Source organism: Sarcophilus harrisii, chromosome 1 (assembly GCF_902635505.1).
Source record: "Sarcophilus harrisii chromosome 1, mSarHar1.11, whole genome shotgun sequence".
In the NCBI taxonomy this organism is placed as follows: Eukaryota; Metazoa; Chordata; class Mammalia; order Dasyuromorphia; family Dasyuridae; genus Sarcophilus; species Sarcophilus harrisii.
The window spans coordinates 361,882,083-361,906,482 of NC_045426.1; the positions used below are offsets into that span (position 1 = coordinate 361,882,083).

The window sequence follows — 24,400 nt, forward strand, 5'->3', positions numbered from 1 at the left end:
TGATTTTTCCCTCTCAACATGATTCATAAAGCAATATGTGTTTAAAAAAAAGAACTTCCTTAAGTAAATGTGCCACTAGGCACATTATCGGCATATTATAAATAGCACACATATGAATATGATGTAAAAAACAACCAATATGTTGTTTTTTAGAGAAATATGAGAAGATTCACTTAAAGTGATACAAAATGGAGAAGGAAAATGCAGAGAAACAATATATACAATTATTATGACAGCATAAATGGGAAGAATAACAACAAAATTTAAAAAAAAAAGGTTGCTGTGAAAATATAATGACCAAGCATGGACCCAGAGAAGTGATATGCAGACGCAACATACACACACACACACACATGCACACACACACACTCTTTGCAGCAGTAGGAGACTAGATGTAAAACACTAAAAATATTGTCAGCTTTCTTTCATATGTTACCTAGTTTTGCTACTCTTTTTTCCCCTCTTGCTTCTATGGGAAAAAGAATAGGGGCAGAATATATTGGGAAATGTCTATGATGTAAAAACAAGAGCTACAAGTTAAAATTTACTTTAAAAATGACAAGAATAATGCTATCTACCACTAGTTCAGATGGCATTTCACTATTTTTTATTTGCTGCTTCTTGGATAGATGTTGCCACAACAGCTATACTAAGGAGAGAAGAGATTTACCAATATGTTTTTTGTTGTTCCATATGAGAAAATGTATGTGAGTCACTTTGTAATCTTTAAAGTGATATTTAATATAAGCTATTTTTTAGTATTGTACTACTATTAGCACATAGTAGCTATTCAGTAATGGCTAAGTGAATGTTACAGTCTATGCAATAAAAATAAGTGGCTTATTTTTGTGTGTTTACAAAGCGTTTTCTTTAAAACAGAACAAGATTATCTCTCTACTGAATACTTTATGGGGAAGTATTGGACCAAAGAATTTAAAACTGGAAAGAACCTTAGAAATCAACTACTCCAACCCTATAATTTTTTAAAATTTAACTTTTTCAGTGAACAAAAATCTGTTTTCTTTCCCTCCTATTTCACTCCCAATAGAAAAGAAATAAAGAGAAAAACTAAACAAATATGCATAGTCAGGCAAAACTAATTCCGGTTTTAGGTTTTTTTTTTTAAACTCATACACATACTCACACACATATGCCATTTTGCTTCAATCCGTACCCTGAGTCTGTCTTTTTGTCAGAAGGGAATAATATGTTTTAATCATGTAGCCCTGTCATTTTGCAGTTGAGGAAACTGAATCCCAAAGAGGCAATGGGTTCCCAAAATTACATCAGTATTTGAATCCAGGTCTTTTGCCTCCAAAGCCAATGTTCTTTCTATTATACTTTACTGCCTTGCTTTTATAAGAAGTAAATGAATATCTGTTATGTTTGATGTTTTAGATTACAGTTACTTATGTTCAGTTAACTCTGTGATATTTTCAAGCCATTTTGACATACATACCAACCTATTCACACCTACTCAATACTGTTTCCTTTGGGAATAAGGACCTATTTCTTCCTCAGTCATCTTTTTTAAAATCAAATTCCTATCTGTAAGGACAGCTAAGTGACATCATAGTGCACAGAATATTGGCCCTGGAGTCAGACTTATTTTCCTGAGTTCAAATTTGGCTTCAGATACTTTCTAACTATATGACCTTAGTTAGGTCACTTTATCCTGTTTGCCTCAGTTTCTTCATCTTTAAAATAGGCTGAAGAAAGAAAAAGCAAAGCGCTCCAATATCTTTGCCAGGAAAACCCCAAATACAGTTACAAGAGTAATAACTGAGTAACAATTATCTTTAAATCTTATCACCTGTTTCTTTACAAAATCTTTCTTGATAACTTCAATTCTTAGTTGCTTTTTTCTCTTTTTTTAAACCACCTTCTTTTAACCTTTCCTGCATATTTCCATATCAGTTTTTTAGTTCACACGTCATATGCCCTAACTAGTCTGTAAGTTCCTTGAGGGCATGGACTGTCTTATCTAAAGTTTATGTGCTTTAGCATCTATCATAATATAATTTTTTAAAAATAAATGTTCTGTGGCATGGGTGTCAGACAATCAGTACCATTTTCTGAGTGATTTTAGACTGGTATGAAAATCTCTCTTAAAATTGGGAAATGATTGTTGGTGTTTGGGGAGCTTCTTGAACACATTAGGAAGAAAAGGTGTGGAAATAGCAAGGTGTTTCACAATTCTGGTGTAATTCCCTTTTCATATTAAATTTTGTAGTCTGTGAAATTTAAGAAGTGATTTTTTTTTTAATCAGTGCCCAATGACTGTAGCTTCCACTGCCCAAGAAAGGGTCTTGATGAGTTTTCTGTCTCTAAGATCTTGGCATTACAAATTTGTTTGTACTGACAAAGGTTATGTGGACAGTGATGAGGGGTAGAGGGAAATGCAGCATAATGCTGATAGCATTTTGTGCTTTTCTGTCCACTTTCAGGAAGTCTTTGTAATAAATTTGACAGGATGACATTAAGAGGGAAGTGTGGTCTATTAGAAAGAGCAGTGGGTATAGTCATCTGCATTGGTTTAAGTTCTAATTTCCCCTTTAGGATCCCTGTGACCTCAAGCCATTATTGAACCTATTTTTAAGTAAATTCTATGCTGGCAGGGATAGCTCCTCATCTAAACTTTACATATCTATTCTAAACTTTTGAGGACTTAGTATAGTACCTGGTACAGAATAAGGAGCTGGTGGTATAGTGACTGGAGCACTGGACCTGGAGTCAGGAGGACTTGAGTTCTAATCAACCTCAAACCCTTAGTAGCTATGTGAACCTGGACAAGTCACTTATCTCTGCTTCAGGAACTTCAACTGAAAAGTGGGGGTAATAATAGTATCTATCTCAAAGACTTGTTATGAGGGTCAAATAGATAATATTTATTAAAAAAAATTTAGCACAGTGCCTGCCATATGATTGGGATTGTAGAAATGCTTATTCCTTCTTCCCCTCTCTAAGTGCTTAATAAAATGCTTATGCCTTGATTTTACATGTCTTTTCAGTTCTTAAAACAGTGCTCTGCTCAGTAGATATCTAATAAGTGTCTACTGAATGGATTAAATGAATTGTGTAAATTGGGGTAACAATAGTCAGACTACTACCTTCAACCATGAATAGGATTGTAAAGAAGTCAATTTTTCAAGTGAAAAGAGCAATATAAATGGGAGATGGTGTATGTGTGTGTGTGTATATATATATATATATATATATATATATATATATAAAATTTTATTTCTCTAAAATGGCATCTAAGTCCAAAGACAGATAAAATTTGTTTTTCTTTTGTAAAATGTTTTATCTTCTTTTCACTCAGGCCATTGGAAATGCTAAAACCACTCGAAATGACAATAGTAGTCGCTTTGGAAAGTATATCCAGATTGGATTTGATAAGAGACATCACATCATTGGAGCCAACATGAGGACCTACCTATTGGAAAAGTCCAGGGTTGTCTTTCAGGTGAGTGATGCCATTAAGGGCTTTGTCATAGAGATCTCTAAATGCAATTAATCAGGAAATATTTACTAAGAGATTGCTATGTGCCAGGTTTGTTCTGGATGCTGTGGATACAACAAAAAATATCCCTGTCCAAAGGAGACTATATTATGTTAGGAGAAATATAGTTCTATGAAAATTTATATATACATATAAGTTTATATATTCTTATGCATAAAAATTTGTATATGTGTGGGTTTACATATATATGTACATATATGTATATATGTATAAATAAACTTTTATTTATTATTATTTCTCCCAACATGATACAACAGCCTTCAAGTAGGAATCATTTTGTTTTTGTATTGTTATTCACATTCATGGCAGGGAAAGAGGGGGAGGAAGAGGGCAGAGGGGAGAGGAAGGAAGAAGGAAAGGAGAAAGGGGTAGAGAGAGGGGATGGGGAGGGAGGAGAAGAGGACTAAAAGGGGGGGGGCGGGGAATGAACTTCCTTGAAGGAAGTAAAGAGACTTTTCTAAGTCAAGAAAAGGATCAAATCCAGAAGTGAGAGAGGGAACTCATCATTTAGAGAATTGAAGAGAACTAGGAAATGAAACAAGTTTCCTTCATTTAAGGCAGAAGCATAGTCATTGACTAACCTTCACCAGTTCTTCAGTTTCTTCATTTGTAAAATGTGAATAATGTTATAAATAGTATTATAACTAAAATAGCATGGTATAACCACCCATACACACATAATTCATACACACATACATACATATCCCAAAACAATTCCCTGGAGTGGGGTGACTGGGAACTGAGGAGATCAGTGAAGGTCTCCTCATGTAGGAGCTGAGTTCTATTAGAAAGGAGGAGGAGATTGAAGGGAAAATTTATTTCTGAAATTCAGGGCAGTCTGTAGAAAGGCATGGAAATGGAGATGGAATACTATGAATACATCATAGTAAGTCAGACTAGTTTGCCTGCAAAGTAAATTGAAATAAGAAGAGGTATATGTACTATACTGGAAAAGTTGAGCTAGAACCAGATTAGGAAGGACTTTCAAAGCCAAATAAGAAATCCATCTTTTATATTAGAGACTAAAAGGAGCCACTGGAACTTTGTGAGCAGGCAAGTAAGTGATGATGCTTTATATATCACTTTATATGCATATCATACACACACACATACATACACATCACTTTGATGGCTGTTTGAACAATGGATTGGAAAAGAAACTGGAGGAAGGAAATTCAAGTACACAATATTGTGATAGTCCAGGCAATAGGTTTTGAGAGAGTAAACTGAGGTAGTAGCTGTGCCAATGGAGAGAAGATATTATTAAATGATTAGAGATGCTTTAGAATAGAGATTTTTTAAAAATTTAAAATATGTATTTTTAGTTTCAAATTCTCTCCCTCCATCTACCACCTCCCCTCTTCATCTGAAAGGTCAGAAATATGATACCTATTATACATATGAAGTCAGGCAAAACATTTCCACATTAGCCATATTGGGGGGAGGAGGGAAAATGGAAAGCAAGAAAAATAAAGAAAAAAAATATGCTTCAATCTGCATCCACCAGTTCTCTCTCTGGTGATGAATAACATTTTTAATCATCATTTTTTTGGAATTATTGTGGATCTTTATATTGATCAAAGTAGCTAAGTCTTTCACAGTTTATCATTGTTGCAATATTGTTGTTCTTATGTAGAGTGTTCTCTTAGTTCTATAGGAAAAGACTCTTAATTTGAAGTTTGTGGACTTATTTTAAAATATTTTGATAATTCCAATTCAACTTAATTTCAACTTCCTTAGTAATCCTATGTCTCTTATGTATTTAACAACATTATTTTGAAAAGGAGTCCACAGGCTCTAGCAGACTGCCAAAAGGAAAACGAGAGAGGCAGAGACAGAGAGGCAGAGATAGACAGAAAAACAGAGATTATTTAAGAATACTTTCACTGGAGATAATATTGACATACAACTTATAAATGAACTAGATATGGGGGAACACGGAGAATGAGAGTCAAAGAAAACTGAGGTCATGAACTTGGGTTATTAGAAGGATGATGGGTACCCTGACAGAAATGGATATGTTAGAAAAAGAGGTAAGTGGGCAGAGAGTTCAAGAAGGAAGAAGAATGAGTTCTTTTTTGGACCTTTTGAGTTTGACGTAACTATGGGAAAAGAATGGGAGATGTTTACTAGATAGCAGGTAAGGAGGGACTGGCATTGGTTGTTTAGATATGGGAATTGTCTAAATAGAGATGATTATCAGACCCATGGGAGTTAATATGATAATAAAGAAAAGAGAACCTAGTTCAGGGTTTGGGGTTATATCTAGAATTAGAGTGCAGGGAATTATAGATGTATCATAGATATGGAACAGAAAGGGACTTCAGAGGCCCTCTCATCCAATTCCTTTCTTTGACAGAACTATCTGTGACCCATTGTAGTGATGTGACTTTTCTAAGGTCACATAATAGTGATTGTCAAAGTTGAATTTCCCCCTAAGCTCTTGTTTTTTTATTTTCATCCTTCCCTGGGAAAAAATTAGAAGAGTACCTTAAATTTTGCTCTATTGCTTTTTTCTATAAATAATTTTCTCCCAGCCCTCCCTACCCTTAGAACTAATCTTTTCCCTGTTGACCACAGAATGTTTTGGATTGGGGATACTGGATTTGTTTTAATGCTTCTTTTCTGAGTTAGTTTTTTTTTTCATTGCAGTATAGATTTTTCAATTATCCAATATTTTGGGAATGGAGGTCTCTGGCATTTGTGCCAGCCTGGTATATGATAGGTGTTAATATTCTGGGAATCTGCTTCTGGCAGTTGAGATCCAGCTGGAGCTTGAGACTCCATGTTCTTAAGATGTTCTTAGATCCCCTGACTGGGCCCATAAACCAGAAAAACCTTATTCTTCCTTGGGCTTTTGTCTACCTTACCTCAGGATTGGAGTTGGCAGCTCTATTCCCTCATAAGTTCGGGTTTCATTCCCCAGCAGTGTCTATGGCACATTTGTGAGCAGTATGCACCTAATGTAGGCTTTCACAATGATTATTTTGTGCTGTGCTCCAGTCTCCTTTTTCCCCTTCCTTTCCTTTATTGTGTGGTAGAAAGAGCACTGAACTTGTGTTATCCAGTGAGTCATAGGACATGAATTCAAATTGCAGCTAAGTCATTTGGATTCCTCGAGCGAGCAAATCATCTCAAGTTTTTTGGTTCAGTTTCATCATCTTCCAAATGAGAAGCTTGGGTTAGATGACTTCTAAGATCCTTTTCAGGTGTGATCATTTTTATTTTATAATTGATTAGGTTTCATTTGTCCTGATTAAAACTTACAGAATGAAGATGACATACTTTTCATATATTCTGTTCAAACACCCCTGGCATTTGCTGTTGCAGAGAACTGTTAAGGAAACAGGGTGCAAGATCAATCAACACAAGTCTTGATTTGGGAACTAGCTGATACAATGAAAAGACAATTCTGTGTGACATCAGGGGACCTTGGTTCAAATCACACTGCTAATGTTTACTACCTCTGTGACAAGTCACTTTACCTCCATATATCTTAGTTTCCTCATCTGTAGAATGGGAATAATAATAGTATTTATTTCTCAGGGTTGTTATGAGAATCAAATGACGCAATTGTGGTAAAGTGCTCAATACTGTATCTTGCATATAATGAGTGCTGTATAAATGTTAGCTTTTATTATTATCATCATCACTTATCTTCTCTTGGAGGTCTCAATTTGCCCTTCTATAAAATGAGAGCATTAGACTAGTCTTCTGCTTTCTGGCTCTAGATATATGATCCTATGATTATAGTCAAGGGGAGAACTTGGGGAGGGAAGTGAGTGAGAAGCAGGACAGTTTTCCCAAGGATTATAGGGAGCTCTAGATCCATAAGGGAGCTTGACTAAGGGGTGAAGTAAGAGGGAGACAGGCAAAGAAATATGACCAAGAGGTGTTATCAAGTATGGCCAGTCAGGAAAACAGCTGTTCAAAGGATTGGGGTTAAACAGGTGTTTTATCTAGGTGTGAAAAATAAAAATAAAAAATTGCTTATTATTGTCCTGAAATTGCTGTGTAGGATTTGTAATTTTGGCTTAATAAAAAGGTAACAAGTTTGAGTTTATCAGTCTAAGGACTTTTTTTCCATTGTTTTGTGGAGTTTGAAGTGTCCCAATATGATGGGAGGGCATGACTTTTCAAGTTGCATCTTCAGATGTGCAGTAAAAGTTAGATATGTGCAGCCTTGTCTTTTCCACAGCTTAATTGCTGTAATGGCTATCTGTCTTATATACAGTGATCTGTAAGTCACCTCCCACCTACCTAGGTAAGACTATATATTGTTGGAATCCTTACAAACTGTTAAGTCATTAGAGTTGATAGAGACCATAATTATCTAATTTAGCATGGTTCAGTATGATTGATCTGATCCTATGAGGAGATGTTATGGGCCAGAACTTGAAAAAAGGTACTAAGTAGAACTGATAGAAACAATGCTTGCGTTCACACCTTTAGAGAGCTCATATAAGCAGGAAGCTCTTAGGGCCAGAGAGCACTCTGGGAGGAAACCCATAATCCCACTCTCAGAACCCACAATCCCACTCTCGGAGAAGGAGCATAAATAGAGTTTCAGTGAGCCAGTCAAGGCAGTTCAGAGAGAAGCCCTCTCTCAGAGGTGCAGCCATTCATTCACTTCACCATGGTGGCTGGGCTCCTGTACTTCCCCTACTGAGACCAAGGCTGGTCTGAAAGGCTCTCCAGAAAGCTGCCCAACCGCCCAGGCAAGGAGACAAGAAATTCATTTCATCTTCTCCCTTTGTGCTGGCTGGAGGCTGAAGGAAGCAGAGGCAGAAGCAAAGGACAAAGCTGCAAGAGCTCTTAGAACCAAGGAGAGAGAGAGGCCTCTAAGAAAGCTAACCGGGCTTGGAAAGAGATAAGAAATAAACATTTGGATTTTTTCAGCTGGCTGTATTTAGAGTGATTATTACTTTTAACTGAAACTAAGGCTGCCTCCAGAAAACCTCCCCGAGAAACCTGCTCTCCCCCAGAGAGAACCATTATATTTTAAAGAAGAGAACACCACAATATATGACAATATATACCAGATGTACAATATGTCACAAAAGGCTTAGATGCAGTTTTAAGCTTTAATAATATTTGAATAGTATTTTATTTTTTCCAAATACATGCAAAGATACTTTTCAACATTCACCTCTTTAAAACCTTGTGTTCCAAATTTTTCTCCCTCCCTCCCCTAGTAGCTATTAAACTATTAAAGCTTAAAGTGACCCTAAGATTCTTGGGATAACCTGTATCATAGAGAATATAAAGGTCACCCTACAACCTCTATACCATAGATATAGTGGAGAGTGAGATACCATATTGTTGCATCAGACCAGTTTGGGGGCTGATAAAGATAAGATGCTCAGTATTGTTCAACCAGTCATCAAGATGTGGAGTTCCTTCTGTGAGCTTAGCCCTGTGGTATGATATGGTAGGGAATACAAAAGATCTGTATTCCTACTATCAAAGGGTTTGATGTTAACTGGAGACAGAATACTTACAAGTATCAAGTAGAAGACACATTATTGCTAAACTATGTGTTACTAATTCTAAGTACTGTGAGAATTCCAAAGATCACAAGTTCCTAGAACTAGAAGGGCCCTCAAAAGCCAGTCCCCTTCTTTGGCAAATAAGAAAACGGAAGCCCAGATACATGCATTGATTTGTCCAAAGTCACACAGATAGTAAGTACCAGAAAAAGGATTTGAATCTGGATCCTCTGATTACGAATATCATATTTCTTCCATCACCCCACACCCTCTCTGCCTCAGAAGGAAGAAGTCATTGTGGGCTAAAATAGTTTGGGAAAGTTTTATGGCAGTGGTGGTCACCATTAAGTGAACTCTTTTAGGCACAGAGTGCAGGTCTATATTTGGTTCTCTCTTTCATCTGAATGCCTGAGTATTTGATAATTCTTTCTTTCAGAAGCCTTTCTTTTTTTTGCTATCTCTGAAGTGTGGTGAAGATGATGATGATGATTGATTCTGCTGTTGTGATATATTTCCGCTCTGTTGTGTCTGACTTTTTTGACCCCATTTGGGATTTTCTTGGCAAAGATACTGAAGTGATTTTGCCATTTCTTTCTCTAGCTCATTTTACAGGTGAGGAAACTGAGACAAATAGGGTGAAGTGACCTGCCCATGATCACATGGCTAGTGAATTCTATGGCCAGGTTTGAACTCAGGAAAGCCTGATGCCAAGCCTGGCATTAACCACTGTGTCGTCAAGCTGCCCCAGCTGCTGGATAGTAAATTTTAGGTTTTTTTTTCCCAGATGCAACCTCTTTGCAGTTCTTAAGCCATTGCTTATAATATTTGAAAGCTCAGAGAAATAGATCTTCCAGATTCCTTTCTTGCTTGTTTTTTTCAACAAGCTCCAGCTCCTGGTTATCATTCTCCTTGGAAGTTATCACTTGCAACATTCTCTATCATTCTGCTTCTCTTATGGGGAAGAGCACCAATTCTCTCTAATCAGCTTCTGGGGGCCTCTTTCCTCCTTCCTTCTTAGTTTTGATTTATGATAGTGTTCAATGTGGCTTTGCCTACTCTGGCAACAGCCTAAGCAGCAGCAGCAGCTCTAGAATTTTATAGTGCTTTAAGCTTTGTAAAACACTTCATACACACACACACACACACACACACACACACACACACGGCTTATTATAAGTGTTACTTAGATATCATTAGAGATGGTCTGTTGAGTTTTGGGAAATAACTAATGTCTCATTTGATTGAAATCTGGTTTGAGGAGAATGGAATGAAATAAGAACTTGAAAGTTAGTTTGGAGCCAGATTGTAGAGGACCTCAACAGGCTGAGGAGTTTGTCTTTTATCCTATTGGAAATGAAGAAATACTGTAAATATTTGGGTAGAGATATGACCTGTACATTTGAAAGATTCTTTTAGCAGTTGTGATTCCTTTTGGCATCTGGGCTGCTTTTCATGTCACATTTCTTTGGAAGACCCTTAGCTCTCTGTTCTATCTCTCTAAATTTTACCTATCCTTTAGCCATCTCCAGTTCCACTAACTCCGTGAAGTTTTCTGTGATTACCCAGGTCCCAAATGATCTTTGTTTTCTTTGAAATCCTTTAAGCTTCTCAGTTGACTCTTGTTATATAATAACTATTCTTGTGTTTTTCTTTTCTCTCTTCAGCCAAATTGTAAGCTATCAGAGGGGAGGAGACAGAGTCGTATACTTTATACCATTTCATACATAGTATCTTGCACATGGCAGATAATAAGACTTTATCATGTTGATTAATCTTTTACCAAATAGCAATCATGATCCATTTAGAACCAAAAATCAAATTCATTTTATACATAAAGTCATCTCATCAGGTTGTGGATGGAAGAGTCCTTGATGGAGAATGGGACATTTGGGCCTGAGAGTGGAATGTGGGGAGAATGACAGAGTAGAAGACGATAGATTTTGCCCTTGATAAGCCATAGAATAGGTAAAAGAAGAATCTTGGTGGTGGCTTCTCCTTAAACAGATTAACTTTCTTTATTTTCTCCTTCAGGCAGATGAAGAAAGGAATTATCACATCTTCTATCAGCTCTGTGCAGCAGCCAGCCTTCCAGAGTTTAAAGAGCTTGCACTTAGTAAGTAGTCTTGTTGCATACTGGGAAAAAGAAACTTCAAGTGGTTGCTATGGTAGGCATTAAATTTGTAGACTTTTCATATATATCAGTCCCACTACCAATTGGTGTAATAGTTAAGATTTTCGGACTATGAAGAAAGGTTTGGTGGAAAGAGTGCTGATTTTGGAATTGGCAGACTGGTTTCAAATGTTCCTATGATCCTTATTACCTCTGTGACCTTGGGCCGCTAGATCTTAATTTTCTTTTCCATAAATAAGGGGATTAAAAGAATTCAACCCAGCGACTAAGTGAGAGGTGATGCAGATTGAGACATATCTTTTTAGCTATGGCCAGTATGGGAATTTCTTTTAGTGGTTTATTCTTTTTTTCCCCTTGGAGATGGGGGAGCAGAAGGAGAGATAATAAATGTTTGATAATTGAAAGATTAATTAATAAAAAGAGGAGATTGAAATAGGTGGTCTCTGAAATTTTTCTACCTCTGACTTATGATTTTATAATCCCATAAGACAAGTCTGTGCTGCTATTTAACTGTGCTGATCTTAGGCAACTCTGAGAACCTAATTTGTCTCATTTATAAGAATAAGCTTAACAGTTATCTTCCTACCTATTAATGATTCAGTAAATATTTATTAATGTATTGCTATCCTTGGCACTGGAAATACACAATCAAAAATCTATTCCTGCTCCAAGAGAGTTTGCATGCTGTTGGAGAAAAAAAGCATTGAGAGGATCACATAAGTGATGGGAAGGTGCTACATAAAATAGAAATTGCTACACAATGTAAGACATAGTGATCTTTGTGGTTCCTGTAGTAAACATCACATTTTAGGCTTTGGGAGTAGCATTTCCTTGCTATACACAGACAAAGAGAGGAAGAGGGAGGAGAGTGAAGACAGAATGTATGTGAATTGTGACTTTTATTAAGAATTCAGTGAATCACAAAAAACATATTCATAAAACAGTAGCACTGAAGAGAAAAGATAGCTTTAGAGCAAAGAATCCACAGAATGGTAAGCTTTGCCTGGGATAACAATAGTATCTGATCTACATTAAGCAGCATGTATCTATTTTGGACACCCATGCTCTGTCAGACAGAGGGGAGAAGAATCAACAAGAGAAAATGTCTCTTTGCCTGGCCAGCAGGATGAATCATTGTGGATATTTGACAAAAAAGTGAAGAGCCAACACTTTAGAGGTGTCAGCATTTGGGGAGCATTTGGGGGAAATTTTCAGGTTTTGCTTCCTCAACTTAAGGGCCACAGTGACGAACTTGACTTTAAAAATCTGGGACCAAAATTTATTCTTCCAGGATTTTCCTCCTCCCAAATGAACTTTATCAAATACTATTAACCTCCTTAGTGAGGCACCTGTCAGTGTGAATGCCCAAAAGACTTAAAAGAGTTACATATTTTTATGTTTTTGTATTGTTGACATTGAATTATAACTCTATATAGGTGGTTGGGAATGCTTTTTTGATTTCTACAAACTCTGTCTAGTCTCCTCCCCTCTGAATTCTATCTTCCATATAGACACCAGTTTGCTATTCCTAAATCAAACTTGATTCTGTCATTCTCCTCTTTTTAAAGTTTTGGTGGTTCCCTATTATCTCTACAATAAAAATAGACTATTCCACTATAAATCTTTGTAGTTTGGTTCTAATCTGTCTTTCCAGGCTGATTACATATTACTCTCCATCACACACTCTGTACTCAAGCCTATTTGCTGTTCCTCATATATAACATCCACCCTCTGCCTTCATATTTTTGCACAACATACCTCCCCATGCCTGACATATCTTCCTTCTTCATCGCCCTTATTGGAATTTTTAGCTCCTTTTGAGGATCAGATCAAATCTGTCTTCCAAAGACCTTTTCTGATTCTCCCTAGTTGTTAATCCTAGTACTCAAAATCACACTGTATGTATCTTGAACATGTCATGTATTTATGTATCTGTGAACACATACCCCCCCATTCCATATGTTCCTGTGAGGTTGGGACAGTCTCACTGATAAATCTGTCTCCCTCATATCTAGTGCATGTTTGAAATGGAGTGAGCATTTAACAAATGTTTCCTGATTGATTGACTAGTCTGATGTAACAAGCATGTGGAGTGTGCAGAAGAAAGTGACAGAACAGGATGGTACCAGGTTGTGGAAATCATATGATACTAGAGCAGAGTGTTCATATGTTACACAGTAGGTAAAGGGGTGTCATGATCAGGTCAATCCCTAAGAAAGATCATTCTGACAATGGCATGAAGAATAGCATGGAGGTAAAAGAGTGGAAATAGAACAGGAAACAAGTGAGAAGTGTTATAGGGGTGTAATCAGTAGTGCTTGTGGATTGATTAGTTATAAGAACTGAAGAAGAAAAATTAAAGGTAACATCAAAGTTTCTACTCCAGCAGAGTGGGTGATCAGTAGATACTTGTTGAACAAATGCTGGCCCCATGCTTATAGGATACCAATTCTCCCCAGTAGGACCACTGTAAGTTAACCAGAAGACAGTGATTAGAAAAAATTTAATTCATATTCCTTCCCTTGCCATTCAAGGGAAGTGATAGAGAGAAGTATTATTTTTATGGCAAAGGAAAAAAATTATTTGAAGTGGCTGATTTTGTATGAAATGAGCAAATAACAGCAATACTGCTTTAGGTATAATTGAGTCATTTTGTCCTGAATACAACTTTAAAGTAATAGGAAACAAATTGTCTTAATTCTTTTCCATTTATGTAGTATATTGATGTGGAAAAATGACTTTTTTCATGATGTGTGCCTTGGAGTAATGCAGAGATCTTTGGGCTTCTAAGTAAAACAGTGCAAAACACAATTTTATGAGTAACTCATACTCCTGAACTTAGATTTGCCACCTAAGAGGAGCTAAATGAGGATCCTTTACTGTGCTTTTATGTCTTAACAATAAAGCTTTCTTAAGATATTGAGGGTAGATTGACTATGTGGTTGCAGGCATCTGCCTTTGGTAATATGCAGTACTAATGTCTCTGTGTGATTGGGAACGACAAGTAGCCACCCAGGTAACTGCTAATGGGTCCAGTGAGAATCTTTATTCCTTCATAGCATTCTTTTCTACTTTTAATAAAATGTAAGGTCTGTTCTTAAGTTACAAAAATAACACTAATAAAACCTACCATCATGAGGGAGAAAAGAAAGCATGTGAGTATATATTTGAAACTAATTTGGGCATGATCATCTTCTTTTCCCTTATCAAGTTAAGGATGGGTTTGCAGCATATACTATATTCTCTTGCCCTTTCTCCATTTTGAGATGGATGGAATAAAATGTTTTTTTTAATTTTTATTTTTAAAGTAATGTTTTATTCTTCCAAATTTATGCAGAGATAAGGTTTTGCAAAGGTGAATGTTGAAAACTATCTTAGCAAAATCTTGTGTTCCATTTTTTTCTCCCTTTCTTCCCTTCTTCCCTCCCTAAGACTACAAGCAATCTGATAGATTAAACGTGTAATTCTAAATATATTTCCATATTTGTCATTCTGAACAAGAAAAGTCAAATCAAAAGAGGAAAAAAACATGAGAAAGAAAAACAAACAAATAACAAAAAGGTGAAAATACAAGGGTGATCCACATTCGGTCTGCCTAGCATTCTCTCTTTCTCACTCTCGCTCTCGCTCTCGATATGGATATCACTTTTCATCACAAGTTTATTGCAATTACCTTGAATCATCTCATTGTTCCATCACAGAGTTGGAGCTCCAAGTCTATCACAGTTGATCATCACATAATCTTGCTGATGCTGTGTACAATGTTCTCTTTGTTCACTCAGCATCAGTTGATATAAATTGTTCCAGGCTTTTCTGAAATCATCCTGCTTGTCATTTCTTATAAAACAATAATATTCTATTGCATTCATATACCATAACTTATTCAGCCATTCTCCAACTGATGGAAATTCATTCAATTTCCTGTTCCTTGCCACTACAAAAAGAGCTGCTGCAAATATTTTTGCACATAGAGGTCCTTTGGGTGGGGTGAAATGTTAATTCTGACATTGTAACATGACACATAGAGAAATAGAAGCCTACACTACAACTCAGTCACTAGCAGTGTGATATAGTAGACAGAGCTATTGATTTTGGAATTTGAACAATTTGAATGCTATCTCAGAATCTTAGGAGCAGAATAACTCTGGAGAAGTTATTTAACCTTTCTGACCTTAAGTTACACTTATAAAATGAGAGGAGTTGACTCAGTGACTTCTAAAGCCTTTCTAGTGCTAACTCTATAATCCATTGAGCCCATAAAGTTAATAGGTTTTATTTAAACTTAGTAGGTACACTGATCACTGTTTCATAGATTTTCTATATCCAATCTAATTTAATAAACACATGCTCATTATTGGGCCACAAAAACAACAACAAAAAATCATTCCCTGCCCTTAGGGAACTTACATTCTGTTGGGAAGGAAGGTACATAAATATATACCTAATGATTGGAAGAGGAGGAGGAGGAAAAAGAGGAGGAGGGAGAGAATACTGACAACAGAAAAAAGAGGAAAGACTTTCTCTTAAGGGATGGCACAAAAACGGAGTCTTAGAGGAAACTAGGGATTGTACTATGTGATGATACAGTTCAGAAATGGGAACTAGTCTTTCCCAAGGCACAGAGATAGAAAATCACATATTTGAGGGAACAACAAGGGGACCATTTGAGCTAGAACTACAGTGTGTAAAAAGGAATAATGAATAAGAAACCTAGGAAAGAAGACAAGCCAGATTGTAATAGGTATAAAATGTCAAGCTCAAGAGTTTAGATTTCACCCTGTGGGCAATAACATGCTTCAGAGGGTTCTTGAAGAATGAAATGACATGCTCAGACTTGTGATTTAAGACGATTATTTTACCTGCTGTGTGGAGGATGGATTAGAGAAATAAGAGACTGGAAAGAAGACCAATTAGAAGATTATTGCAATTGTTCAAGTGAGAGAAGGAAATAAAAATCAGCATAAAATAAGTACCTGCTTTTTGATATTTATTATACATAGAAGAGGTAAAGAACAGAAGGCCTATGTTAAAGTGGTGGCCTTATGAATAGAGGAAAAGGAACAGATGATAAAGATATGATTGTGGTAGAAGTAATGAGACTTGGAAATTACTTGCAGAAGAGAGGATTTTCTAAGATTGAAAATTAAAATTCAATTAATGGAAGAAGTTATTGAAAGAGATTATAGTTTCTTATTCAATGTAAATATTTTGTAATTGACATCCAGTGAGACTAGTGTGAAATCATTTTCCTTATTCACACAAAACTTCAAAATGAAATGTATTTGCACATATATCAAACTTAGAAAGACATAGAAAATGAACATTCTTTCATATTAAATATCCTGAATGTTTAATGTTTATTTCTTTGGAATATAAAAATGTCCCCTTTAGGGTATTTTTCTCTCTTCCATTGCCTTCTCCCCTTCTCCATCTCCCTTTTTCTTCTCTTCTCTTCTATTTCTATCTTCTCATGTTCTTTTTCCATTTTTTGATGTGGATGGAATAAAATGTTAAGTGTTACTTAGGAATACAGCACAAAATGACATAAAAACTTCTACTACAGCTCATTCAGTAGCAAAATGAATTAGTAGATAGAGCCATTGGACTGGGTATCAGAAGGGTTTGAATCCCATCTCAAAAAACCTAGCACCCTGGTTCCTTCCCTTCCCCATTCCCCTTCTATTTCCTGTTCCTCCCTCCCTTCCTTGTTCCCTTCTTCCTTTTCTCTCCTTATCTCTTTATTTTCTCCATTATTCCTCCCCCTTTCCTTCTCTTTGGGTACTTTTTTAGCATCTTAATTAATATGTGAAGTTAAGCAGGTTACTATCCCACTATCTTTCAGAGATGCAGGAAAATGTTTTGTTTTTCTCCTTGTTTGACAATATACTACTTTGCTGGTGGATAAGTCCAGCTCAGTTCTTTTTTTTTTTTTTTTTCGTCTCCAATATAAATGATTTTTTAAAATTCCAATTTATCTTTTTCTTTTCCTAGAAGGACTTGACTAGCCCTGTAATACATTGTCATCCTTTTCATTGCCTGTGGTCTTGGGACAGTTGTTAAGGGAAGGAGTTCAAGCTTCAAGATATGACCTATAGGCAATCTTTGAAAAGATCTCATACACGCCTTAGAGAAGGAGTCATTGCCACATCTTGGTCCAGAGCAATGTAGAGCATTAATCTTGGAGTCTGCATCCTGAATTCCTGAATTCAGATCCCTACCCTGAGTCTCTTACTAGGCTATGTGATCCTGGACAAGTCATTTAACCTATCTGTACCTTGATTTTCTTATCAGTAAAGAGGGGATAATAACAGTATCTATCTCACAGGTTTATTCTGATGGTCATTGAAAAAACATATACAGTGGTTCTTAAACTTTGTTTAAACTGGCTCTTGATGACCCTATTTGAGGTTTTCATGACAAAAATATTGGAGTGGTTTGCCATTTCTTTCTCCTGCTTATTTTGCAGGTGAGAAAACTGAGGCAAATAGGATGAAGTGACTTATCCAAGATCAGATTGGACTACCAAAGAGGTTTATTACTCAAAAAAAAAAAATTAAAATCCCTTCTCTAAACATCCTCCGCACATGGAAATCAGATTAAAAGCTTACTAAAATACTTTTGGAATAGGCAACACTTCATTGAGAAACAGCAAAGGATTGGCAATTAATACATATCACAGGATTTGTCATATGTACCTATAGATAATTTATCTCTAGATAAAGCCTGTGTGATAGCTAAGATAAAAGATAGAAATAAAATATCTTCCTTGGGCAACAGCCATTAACTCACCCAATAAAATTTAGATTATCTAAGAAAACAGGAGAAACTATGCAACATTTGACTTCATATTGCAGAAATATAGAACTTGTTAATACTTGCTGAGTCATTGTAGTCATATCTGACTGAACTATGATCCCATTTGGGATTTTCTTGTCAAAGATATTGGAGTGGTTTTCCATTTCCCTCAGCTCCTTTTACAGATAAGGAATCTGAAGCGAATAGAGTTAAGTGGCTTTTTCAGAGTAATACAGCTAGTAAAGTATCTGAAGTCAAATTTGAAATGGGGTCTTTTGGATTTATTGTACCACCTAACTGCCCTATTGATACTTAGGAAAACATAATGAGGAAGCCAGAATTATGTATTTTTAATCAATACATTTCTCATACTATAAATACAGACCTTAAAATATCTGCAACTATCCAGATATATTGATCCATATTGTCATATTGAAATAGAGTTAATCTTCAATTACATAGAAAAAAACTTAAAGTAAAGATAAAAGAGAAGAAATGAAAATCATATAGGAATAGAAGGAAGTACATATCATCCCTATTCTTCTTGTTATTGAAGTTTTTCCTGAAGGTGCTTCTGAATATACAGAAAATGACCCAACATAGCCAGCAATTTCATTTACAGAATCTTTTTATTCACTTGTGTAAAAGTTTCACAAATATTAAACATAAAAGAATAATAGGAAAATAACTCCTCTCAAGACTATTTTCTCTGAATTCTGTCAAATATAAAAATAGAAATAAAATATCATTACCATTTCTGTCTTACCTAAAGAGAAAAATTCAAGTTTTTTTTAGTTATAATTCATATTTTCATAGGTGATATTTGCTAAAAGGAACACCTGTAATTGGCATTTTTTATTGTTGTTATTTTGTATTATATTGTCCTTTCTTCATTCTATCCATGCGTGTGAATCACAAACCACATATACTTTAAGACTCTTATGACTGCTAGTGAGATCCTCTTGACTGTAACATGAAAACAGCATGTGAGAATGATATTTTCCTGACATGACTTTTATGCTTTTTCTTCCTCCCACCCCCTCATAACAGCATGTGCCGAAGACTTTTTCTATGTCTCTCAGGGAAGAGACACATCTATTGATGGTGTGGATGATGCAGAAGATTTTGAGAAAACCAGACAGGCCTTTACTCTTCTTGGTAAGATTCTCTTTGGGGGGAGTGGGGAGGTATAGTTAGGGGAATCACAATAATTAGAGAGGGAGAGCAATATCTTTTTTTTTATTAAAGCTTTTTATTTTCAAAACATATGCATGGATAATTTTTCAACATTAACCCTTGTAAAACCTTGTATTCCAATTTCTCCCCCTTTTCTCCTTCCCCTAAATGGCAAGTCATCCAATATATGTTAAACATGGTAGAAATATATGTTTAATCCAATATATGCATACATATTTATACAATTATCTTGCTGCACAAAAAAATAAAATCAAACAGGAAAAAATGAGAAAGAAAATAAAATGCAAGCAACCACCATAAGAGTGAAAATGCTATGTTGTGAACCACACTCGGTTCCCATAGTCCTCTCTGTGAATGTACATGGCTCTCTTCATCACAAGATCATTGGAATTGATCTGAATTATCTCTTTGTTGAAGATAGCCACATCCATCAGAATTGATCATCATATAGTATTGTTGTTGAAGGGTTTAATGAACTCCTGGTTCTGCTCACTTCGCTTAGCATCAGTTCATGTAAGTCTTTCTGAACTCATCCTGCTGATCATTTCCTATAGAAATATATAGTTCTATAACTTAATCAGCTATTCTCCAACTGAACAACAGTATTCCATAACATTCATATATCACAACTTATTACTCTAACTGATGAGCATCCATTCAGTTTCCAGTTTCTTGCCACTACGAAAAGGGCTGCCACAAACATTTTTGCACATTTAAGTCCCTTTCCTCCTTTAAGATCTCTTTGAAATCTTTGGGATAGGCCCAGTAGAAACATTGCTGAATCAAAGGCTGTGCACAGTTGATAACTCTTTGGGCATAGTTCCAAATTGGAGAGCAACATCTTTGAGCAAGAAAACCTTGGGGGAGGAAATGTCCTTTTCTTCTGACTAAATTTCAAAGAATTCTAGGATTCCAGAGCTAGGATTGTGGGGTTTCTAGGAGGTAATCTTCATTTACAGAGACAGCAAAGTTAAGAGATTCTTCATAGTTACTCAGAAACATTGTCTTTTCACTCCCTCAGGCCAGTGAAACAAATGGAAAGGGGCTATCTCAAGTATAAAATTAGTGAGTTTGATTAATATTCTATTTCTCATCATCAAAGCATGTGTTTGGAAACAGCACACTGATTCTTGGGAGACCCAGAATTTAGAAATCAGAGTTCTGAGTTTTTCATGTCTAGCCTTTCAATTTAGAAGGATATAGGAAATTTCTCCTAGAATAGCTCTCAGCAAGTTGTTATCAGCCTTCATTTCAGTATTTTCACTAATGGGAGAGCTCCCTCCTTTTCCTCTTGAATCTGCTTTATTTCATTGTTGCCCTGCCTCTATGATTGTTTAAAATGCAATTCTTTATGTTGAAGAAAATAAACCTTTTTGTGACTTCTACCCATTGTTCTGCATTTTGGAGTCAAATAGGCTAATTCTAACACCTCTTTAGTTACTTGAAAACTAAGATCATGGGTTTCCTTATTTTTCTCTTAGCTTTGCTCTTCACAAGTCATTTCCCTTCTTTGGACCTCATATTCTTCTTATGAAAAGCAAGAAGGTTAGACTGTATTTGTTGTTGTTGAGGGATTTTGGTCATGTCTTACACTGATCCCTTTTGGAATTTTCTTGGCAAAGAAATTGAAGTGATTTGCTATTTCCTCCTCCAAAGACTGTATAGTTATAGCAATAATAATTATAATACCTAACATCTTTATAGTACTTTACATATATTATCCCACTTAATTCTCATAATAATCTTGTGAATAAGTGTTATTATTATCCTCATTTTACAGATAAGGAAGCTGAAGTTCAGAGAAGTAAGTTACTTATGCAGGGAATCATGGATAGTAAATTTCAGATGAAAAGTTGAAAGTCAGATCTTCCTAACTCCATGTTCAGTACTGTCGATTCATTACTCCAGGCTATCTTAAAATAAACCGTAGGGTACTTTTTTACTTTAAAATTCCATTACCCACTAATTTTGCTTAAGCCTTTATTGCTCTGCCAGGCTTCTTTGAACATTGTCAGAGAGATGTTTCTAGAGCATGATCCTCAATTCTTTTTTGCAATTCCATGTACATTTCCATGAAGGCCAGTGGATGACATTTTACTCTATTATTGCTATAGCTTCTAAATTCCTAATTGCAATCATTTAAGTAGTCTTCATTATGATTTAATTTTATTATAATTAAAAGAAAAAAACAAATTTTCACTTCAAAAATAACAAAAGTACTTCTGGAACTTTCCTATAATCAAGAAGTTGTCTTGACTAACATAATGGGCAAAAATTCATGAAGAGCTTCAATTAAATTCGTCCATACCCCAATTGAGTATTTGAGGAAGTTTAAGTGTACTTCTGAACTTTGGAAAATAAGAAGTTAATATGTTTACCTCAAAAATGTAGTTGTTGAAGAAAGGACGATGGATTGGACTGACTGGTCCACATAAGCAAGGATGGCATTTTTTAGTTTTGAGTTAGGTTTGGATATTGCACAGCAAGCAGATCTCCATGTAAGAAGAAAATTGGGCTCTCAGCTCTTGAAGCTAGCAGATACTGTTCAGTTTTTCCAGTAGCTAAAGGACAGATTTGATGTGTTCTCCTTTTCTCAGGTCCCCCTCTGCATTTCTTACATCACCACCCCAGGGCTTCCTTCTTGAACCTTTTTATCCAGGGTATACAGGGAGAAGGATATAAATTCAAGGGTTAAAAGGGCACACAACATGATTGGCCCCTAGGATTACTTTCTTTCTGCTCATAAGATAATGTTCTTTAAAATGTTCTTTATAGCAGTCCTACTGAACAGAATGTATAAATCAGTATTTGGGGAAACATCACTCTTTGGAAGGTAATTAAAGCTAGAATAGAGTTTTAGAATTGGGCTCTTGCTAAAAGACCTAAAATGTCAGATATTCCAAAAATCTTTTTATTTTATTATATTTTTAATTTATGAAATTAAACAAGCATTTTCATAACCTAGTACAATAAAAAGACAATTGTACATGAAACTGCAAATCCATTGTACACAACTAGTTATTTTCTTCAAATAGACAATAAAATTATCATGTAAATTTTTTCTTCCCTATCCCTGCTCTAGAGATGGCTATCAGTAGACACATGCACACATACATATACACACCCAAAATCATTTTATGCATACTTTTATTTATTAGTTCTCTGGATGTAGATAGCATCTTTCTCCATATGTCTTTTATAGTTAATTTAGGTATTTTTAATGGACAAAATTAATTATTTGCTCAGTCATTCTTGAAATAATATTGCTGTTATTGTATATACTGACCTCTTGACTCTGCTCACTTACCTCATCATTTCATGTGTTTTCTTATTTTTCTGAAATTAATCTGCTCATCACTTCTTATATCACAGTAATATTCCAATCTAATCATATACTACAACTTGTTCAGCCATTCTCCAATTTATGGGCATTCTTGCAGTTTCTAGTTATATGTACATATATATCCAAATCTTAATGAAATTCTTAGCTTTAATAGCTTGAAACTACTCTAAGACTTTAGGGACACCCTATGGTTGATCATTCTTTACTGAGCCTCACTTGTTACATACCTCTGAATTGTACACTGTAACATGAAAGAACCAGAGCATAGGCTCCAGAACACTGAGTAGAGCCTGTAGAGAAAATGATCACAAAACAGTGGGAAAGAGTCCTACACAATGAGAAAGTACAGGTGAACTGGGATCTGCACCAGTGAAGGTATACTCACTGATAAAATCAGGACACTCTTGCAGTTTATTGAATATGTCCAGTTTCTTATTCCTTTTTTCTTTTTTTCTTATCTTTGATTTTGTTGTACTCTTCTGTATTCAGGAAAACCTTAGATATCATATAATTATATGATCCTACGCCTACAGTGTCATATAATACTGTTTCTCAGCCAGTATAAGAATCTCTACCATCCTCTTTACCTATTCCCCTAGTTATATTCTTTGGAGCCACATCAAAAAAAAAAAATATAAACCTCTTTGTCTGCATTGAAGCCTTTTAAATATACAAAGACAGCTATCAGTTTTCCATCTAAATTTTTTAAAACAAAATATCATAACTTCTATTAAAAATGATGACTTTGTTCCTAGGACCCTTATCATCATTCTAGTCAGCCTTCTCTGAATATTTTCTCATCTCTCAGTGTCTCTCTTAAAATGTTACTCCCAGAACTGGATACACAACCCCAACTTGTCTTGATCCATATACAATAGTGGAATTTTAGCTTCCCATACACTGAATATTCTGCTATTCTTAATGCAATCTGAATTTATTTTTAGCAGTGATGCCATATTGTTGATTTATAATATTGTTTTTGTCTTTCTGAGACAACCTCAGTAAAGTGGTTAAGTTATCTTGGGGGTCTGTCAAATCAGGGGGTACTTGACAATGAATTAGAGAGAAAGAAAAAAAGGAAAACAATTGAAAGATTCCAGTTAAATGGATATTATCAAATCCGATGACTTCCTCTTCCCTGCTGCTTTGGGCATACTGAGACACATACAAGAAGCACTATGAGCAAAAAAGCTTTCATTTTACAGATAAATATAGGTCATGGCTTTGCTTGGGGGAGAGGGGGCGGAGGAAAGAAGAGACAGCATACTTATCTTAATGCCTTATTCTTAAGCACCAGCCCCTACCCTGACATAACAGTAGTGGTTTAACTTACCTCCCTTTGACTAGTTCATTAAGTCATCATTAATGTCATATGCATTTGGTCCTTGAGTCATTTGAGGGATGAAGATTGGGGGAAGGGATTGTCAGCATTAATCAAAACTAGTTTGTGATTGTGTGTGTGGGTAAATGTGCATTATTCACTTTCTGAATGATCTGTGACACTTTTTTTGATCCAAGCTGGCTTCCTCATGTCTTCCAGCCTACATACAGGGAATACAAACTCACTTTCCTATTAGCTTAAGTAAAGTATAGTCTTAATGCCTTAAAAAATTTCCTTTTATAAAAACTAAAAATGTAATTTTTTTCATCATTCATACCTGGTTGTCCTGGACTATTGAAATTTGACTGTGTATATTTATATCTATAGAGATTCAGGGAATTATGTTTATCATCTTTTATTATCATAAATATCTTTTATGAGCCGTTTTAGGTGTGTTTCTGATAGGCATGGTTAGCAAAAAGAAGTCTCTGAAGGGGAGGAGGGTGGGCCTGACAACTGACTTGCCATCACAACCCTTATCATAACAATCCCCTGAAGAGTCTTTTTTGCTTTCCCCTGATAGCTCTTTAGACGTGTGTCA

At 35.6% G+C, this 24,400-nt stretch overlaps 1 protein-coding gene across 2 annotated transcripts in view; it reads left to right on the forward strand.

The window, feature by feature from the left end:
- The window catches only part of MYO5B (myosin VB), a 497,816-nt gene that overhangs the window by 259,874 nt on the left and 213,542 nt on the right, over window positions 1–24,400 (forward strand). For both annotated transcript variants that reach the window (XM_031945960.1, XM_031945961.1), the window contains exons 6-8: window positions 3,323–3,466; window positions 11,044–11,125; window positions 18,989–19,096. In XM_031945960.1, coding sequence (XP_031801820.1) covers window positions 3,323–3,466; window positions 11,044–11,125; window positions 18,989–19,096 — 334 coding nt within the window. The remainder of the gene's footprint in view (window positions 1–3,322; window positions 3,467–11,043; window positions 11,126–18,988; window positions 19,097–24,400) is intronic.